Source organism: Rhamphochromis sp. 'chilingali' (assembly GCF_963969265.1).
Source record: "Rhamphochromis sp. 'chilingali' genome assembly, chromosome: 6".
Taxonomy (NCBI): Eukaryota; Metazoa; Chordata; class Actinopteri; order Cichliformes; family Cichlidae; genus Rhamphochromis; species Rhamphochromis sp. 'chilingali'.
Window position 1 is genome coordinate 5,886,288 of NC_137933.1, and position 6,684 is coordinate 5,892,971.

Below are 6,684 nucleotides of genomic sequence, written 5' to 3' on the forward strand. Positions count from 1 at the left end.
AGGGGAATTTCTGCCAAAAGCAGAACTCATATCATTGACAGAAATAGTATTTTGATTGTTTATTAGATAAAAACGGGACTCTTCAGGTCGCAATGATACATAATAAAGTCAGAATGAATTTTTTTTTGCCGAAGCAAAACAGACTGTATGATGCAGGTTTTTTATATATTTTATCTTTTACAATGCCAGGTTTAGTTTTAGATATGTAATGTGAAGTTGAATAACGGAGACACATCGTGGATTTTTAAGCTGCTCTGTCATTTCTTTTTTTTTTTCAATCATGATCTCTTTTATTGAGAAAGCAATTGAACATAACAGTAGTATGGCATTGCTTTCACATTTTTTAACTTATAATTGAAAGGGGAAAAAAAGAGAGAGAAAAAGTTGCTGCTCTCTCATTTCATTAATATATTCAAATAATGTTTCCTGTTGTGTTATATAATGAAAAACACTGTTAACTGATAGGCTGTAATATCAGTGCATGCCTGTTGATCATTATCCAAAATGAAATGAACAACAGCAAACATTTAAGCCACAACACGACATAAAATATGTTTTTATATCCAATGGAAATGGAGTTCCAGAGAAAGAGTTTGCCTTTCTAGTACACAGCTATAGGTTTTTCATTAGTGCTGGATAAAATGGAATGAAGGCACAACTTCCCACTCTTAAATCCAGAGGTTTGTTGCCTAAACTTAATAAAATAAAATAAACTTAATAAAATAAAAAACGAAAGCAATAAGTAATAATCAAAAATAGGTTAAAAAAAAGTGGATCAACCTTGACTATAGACTGTATATAAAAGATGAAAATAGCCACCGTGACATCACTGACCAGTTTTAGACTCAGACCAGTTTTTGGTCTCTTCCATGTTTTTGCTTTGGAGCCCAAAGTGATTGTGGTTGCAATACATAGAGAAACAGCCAATTGTAAGATGCCCAAGGATTTGAAAAATCATGTTGATATTAGTGTGTTGATTTTGTCTCTTCTAGTTTTACAGCCAGTGAAGCCACCACACCACCAGCGTCCCCACCAGCCCATCCTGCCTCGTCTGGAGCGGGACGAGAACCGTAGAAATTTCCTCCCTCAGCCCTCACCTGAAAGTATGTTCAAGCAACCCATCACATCACTCAACAAGCTAAAACTGGTATTTTTTAAAACTTCATGTACCCTATAAATTAGATCAGTCCCAAATATGTGCCAAGGCCAAATGCCACATTAACTCCAAGCTAGAGTAATAAAAAACAGCTTGAAGCACAAGAATAACAAGAGGTCTTGTGTATTTTGCTAAGACCCCACATAGCCGTGATCTCAACAATCAGTCTGACATTAAGAGAAAAAAGAACTTGATACCTTTGACATTTCAGTATATGCAACACTTGATAACTGCACAGCAGAAGTGTGGCTAACGTCCTTGAGAATAATATCATCGCAGAGAGAATCTGTAGACTGCAGCTGTCTTTGGTTATGGCTCCATCTTTGGGGTCAAAGTTTTTGGCATCAGTCATTGTGACCAGTCCTAGTTTTGGCACTGGGACCACATTCACAGAGGAACTGTGGCAAGTTATCTGAGTTACTGAGAACAACCTACTAGCCAAGTACCTTTAAAAAGAAACATTTGATAGTACCACCTTTAGTGTTGACGTACCTTCAGTGTGGCTCTCATCCAAGCCTGTGTGTGATGACCCACTCCATCCTTCCCTCCTTTTGGCTTTGAGTGGCAGGTTACATCTGTTGGCATGGGGCTCCTGTGCCTGTGCACTATCAACGTCCTCAGAGCTCAGTTGTTTCTTACCCCTGAGAAAACTGCACACACCTTATTCACCCATTTACACAAATGATTGTACTAACCACACACGATGGTTAGTTTAGCGTCTCTTCTTGTGTCTTTCATTTAAAATAAATAGTCTATTAATAAGTATTTGTGTATGTCTCCCTTTTTGTCTTGTGGCCCGTTTTTGGCAAGTGGGGGTTCATCCGGGATGAATTTATTACAATGGCCATTTTTGGCTGTCACAAAAGGATCACTATCTTCTAAATGGCAGAAACACGAATTAAAGACTAATTAATGTTTTTCATCTAATTCCATGGGGTGTATTTCTATGAGACATATTTTTATTTATGTCTGCAATTGTCTGAACTAATTTGCGGTTGCCATATCCTTCAGGGCATTGTGGCAAATGCCAGCGTGTTAAAGGTCGACGAGAACGCCAGAGACAGTATTGCCAGAAGGACTTTGGTAAGACTACATATTCTATTTTTGCTGTTTTTAGTGGCTTGTTACCACATACAGCTGTATTAGTATCGCTATTTTATTTTAGTTTTCCGGGCAAGAGTCCTTTTGAAGCTGCAACGAGGTGAGGAAACTCGTTACGACGTCCAGATCATCCACACCTACCGGAACCGGTTCCGCCTGGAGCACCGGGAGTTCCTGTGGGTCCCTAATGTGTGCGACTGCCCTAACCTGGAAGTAGGGAAACAGTATATCTTTATGGCGCGACGTCACATTAATTATGAGCGCACATTAAACCGAATTCTGCTTGAAGAGGAGAGCTATGTGGTGCCATACAGACCCAGAGAGGATGAACTGTTATGGCCGCTTGAAAGGCTCTGCAGCAACAGAGGACCCAAACAGAACTGAGGGGATGAGTGTTGTCGCACGCTTTACTCAGATATAACATTTCTGGACCTTTAAACCAACATCAGATTCCTTGTGATGCATGTATTCCAGAAATACTGAGAGTCCACGATTATTTAAAAGCCTGATCAGCTTACTGTACAATTTAGAGCACTTTAGGTGACACTTGTGCCACCTTTAAAAACACCAAAGAGAAAAACTGACTGAAATGGCCTTTTTATTGTGGCTATTTCCCACAGCCATCATATATTTTTATATTATATTTGTTTTTGTGTAAAAGAAGAATCCACTTTGAATAATTTTCTCCTTTTTCTCTTTAGTATTTCTGAAAAAATGCCTAAAAACCAGAATTTTGTATGACAGGAAGCACATGGCGATAGCTGTGGTTTCAAAATAACTTCTGATCCTATCAAAGTCTGTGGGAGAATGGCTCAGTCACCTATTTTGGGTTGTTCTGAATATATGTTTTGATCTGTTTTGTAAATCTTGGTCATACTATTTTCAAATAGCATATGTGATATGAAACCTCCAGCTCATTGGCTAGCGAGATGTCATCAAGGGTTGATCGACAGCACCAAAACAATAAGTCAAATTCAACTTATAGGTTCATTACAGCATCGAGACAGCAACTTAGATTACAGATATCCGAAGATATTAGTGGTGACGAGGTTTTAAAAAATTAGAGCTGTCATTAAATATTACACTACATGATCAAATAAAGACACTTCATTATGAGAAAGGGGACAGAATGCAAAGCTGGGTTTCCAACAATCACGTTTTCAGATGCTAATCCTGGGATGTTGATGAAAACAATCTCACCTGGAATAAGGTATACTGTGTGCCAAACTCAGCTCTGTGGAGCAGCTGCTGCTCACCTGCTTTAGACTAGTCATAGTGCGAGAGGCGGGGCACACCCGGACAGGTCGCCAGTCTGTAAGTGGGCTGAGAAGCGGGGTACCATAATAACAAGCCATAATTAGTGAACATGAGTGGACCGATATCAGATGAACAACTGAAGGTTGTTCACCAGTGCATTATTGAGGCACTGTAAAATATTTAATCCCAACAATGGGGCTGTTTCATTGTCTTTTTTTCTTTTTTGAAATAATTTATCTGAATTTCAGGAGTGGGACCACACCTCATACACTTCCCCTCTGGTCCCATGGTTGTATGGTTTTCTTGCACATTTCCTTTCATTTTCACGCTTGCCAACCCACACAATGCTTGGCCCAAAAGCTCCTGCCAGTTCTCCCTGAGGCCTTCCCCAGTCCACAGACTCAGGTCTAGCTCTGAGGCCTTCCCCAGTCCACAGACTCAGGTCTAGAGCTATCTTTATTCCATCTGCCACTCTCTTTAAATAAACACTGTCAATCTAATCAAGGATGTGGTTCTTGCAGCATTAATTTGATGTGATAGTTTGTGATTCACAAGTTAATCAGAGTGTTGAACGTCCACAGCGTAATTCATTTCAGATTTTTCCAACATGGAGGTTTGGAAGTCTTTAAGAAGATCGACACACTGGCTACCTGTCCAGAGTAAAAGTAATTCCAGTTCTTCTCACTGCGTAGTCCTTTCTCAGACAATAGACCAGAATATAATGCAGACACTAACTTCACTACTCAAACTGTGGTGTGACCTGTCCTTACACTACAGACAATGGGAAAAACCTGAAACAGCAGTCACGACAGACTGAATTAGATGCTTTATCTTTGACTGGTGATATCTAATAACAGATTGTTTCACAGTGTTCATGTATGAAAAATAAGCTTTAATCATAACACAATAATTTTGTGTCAGCTGTGTAATGTCTTTCATAACGTTGCTTATTTGCTGTATTCATTTGTTAGAGTATGTTAAATCAGGTCTGGCCTTTGATACTTACAGAAAATAAATATACAGTATTTTATTGTGTGGCGCTGATTAGCTACAAATGTACTACAATATAACTGATTATAACTGTTTTAAGAAACCTTGTAATGAGTTAAATGGTTGAACTCTGCTTATTGTGTTGTGGATTAAAAATATCATATTTGCTTTTGAACCTAATATACTGTATGTATATGTGCCAAAGAGACTCTCTTTGTCTTTATAATGTGCGTGTGTATTCAAAGACCAACCAATGTAAAATAACAAATGAGAAAAAATTAACATCCGTAAAACAACTGTATTTACAAAAACCCTTTACATCTACACCAAAGGAAGCACTAAACAGTGGCTAATACAACTTTATACACATACACATACATACATATACAGACATATATATACACATATACATATATATATACACACACACACACACACACATATATATATATATATATATATATATATATATATATATATATATATATATATATATATATATATATATATATATATATATATATATATATATAATTGTTTTTTACTAAGCCTGGTTCCTGCTCATTAACTGTATGTGAGTCATCACAGACACTTGGCTCAGTTTCCCTTCATTTGAACAGGGACTATTGGAAACCAGTCCTAGGCTTCATATACTTACATCAACGAGACCTTTTGTGGGATGGAGCGGGGCTATGTTAGATGCACAACATATTTCAAACTCGCTCTTGCAGACATGATTACTTCATTTGAAGGCATGAGACAGGAAGCTTCTATCCCTTCTGCATTTTTAATACTTTTTAAGCACTCCTGGATTTATTTTTTTAAGTTTTTAAAATTGCTTCACAATTTGCAAAAATAAATGTAAACAATAAATAAATGTATCTGGATAATTATTGTGAAATACAGAAGTGAATTATGTCATTTTAACACGTCTTCAGTTAATCGTTAAAAAAAAATCATGTAATTCTACTTAGCTGCCTCTCAATTGTTTTAGTAAACTTTGTCTCAGAGTATTTAAAGATCAAATTCTGATGAAACAATGCAGACATGATCTTTTTCAGAATTTAATTTAACACATGAACAAATCTTTCTTTGGGTTTGTGTGGAAAACGAATCAAGAGCTGCCGCATCAAACAGAAGTGGGAAGCTATGAATGAATTAAAAGAATAAACTGATGTTGTTTGTACATTTTCTGGTTTCGTTAGCGCTACATGAAATAAAGCTCACATTCTGTGCTGGATGGATTTGTTTATCGTTTATTGAGAAATAGGGATGGGTATCGAAAACCGGTTCTTGTTGAGAACCGGTTCCCACTGTTTGAATTCCTTGGAATTGTTTGCCATTTTTGCAAACGATTCCCTTATCGATTCCAGTCGCCCCGAATGACGTCACCACATTGCGGAGCATCATTTACCTGGCAGGAAACATGGCGGCTCAAACGCTCAAAAGTTTGATTATACTTTACGAGAACGGATGACAACAGGGCCACTTGCAATACTTGCAAAGTAGATATTTCATTTAAGGGAGGAAACACTACGAATATGCAAAAGCATTTGCTCACAAAACACGCGATGACCTTAAATGAATGTCGTGAATCTCAACCCAGCAGCAGCGGTAACGTTTGCACGTCCTCTCCCGTTACTGCGGCAGGTAAATAATCAACTAACAGTGCATATTATGTTAGCGCGATCTGCCTTATTACTAAACCTGCCATTACTGTGCATTTAGGTGACCATGATGAGAGACAGACAGAGTCTGGCTCAGTCGCTGGCAGTTCTCGCTGCAGTCTACCGGTAGCGTCTCCTTTCAGGCCAGGATAGACGAATGTCACGAGCAGTGACTAAGTTTGTGGTAAAAGGCTTGAACCCATTTGCCACAGCAGATGCCCCCGATTTTCGGTAAGTGAATGTGTTTAATTGTAGGCAGGGACATTACTGGATATTCTTGTGTAATTGCTACAGAATAATTTATGTTATACTTTGTTATTGCTACAGAAGAATATTTATTTTATTATTTTACATTTACAATTTCTTTTCCAGGGGACCCTGTGACACCCCATTGAAACTGTTGGGTTTGTTAGGCCATGTTACTCCTAAATTTCTATCTTGTTCAAAGAGAAGATATAAAACAAAGTTCTAAGCTAATCGACCTTAGTGTTCTCCTTTTTTAAAAAGAATCGA

General features: G+C 37.8%; 1 protein-coding gene across 1 annotated transcript in view; it reads left to right on the forward strand.

The window, feature by feature from the left end:
* The window catches only part of adamtsl5 (ADAMTS like 5), a 62,905-nt gene extending 58,018 nt beyond the window's left edge, over positions 1 to 4,887 (forward strand). The window contains exons 11-13 of the mRNA XM_080884544.1: positions 993 to 1,103; positions 2,168 to 2,239; positions 2,322 to 4,887. Coding sequence (XP_080740670.1) covers positions 993 to 1,103; positions 2,168 to 2,239; positions 2,322 to 2,641 — 503 coding nt within the window. The 3' untranslated portion in view covers positions 2,642 to 4,887. The remainder of the gene's footprint in view (positions 1 to 992; positions 1,104 to 2,167; positions 2,240 to 2,321) is intronic.
* The last annotated feature ends 1,797 nt before the right edge of the window (positions 4,888 to 6,684 follow it).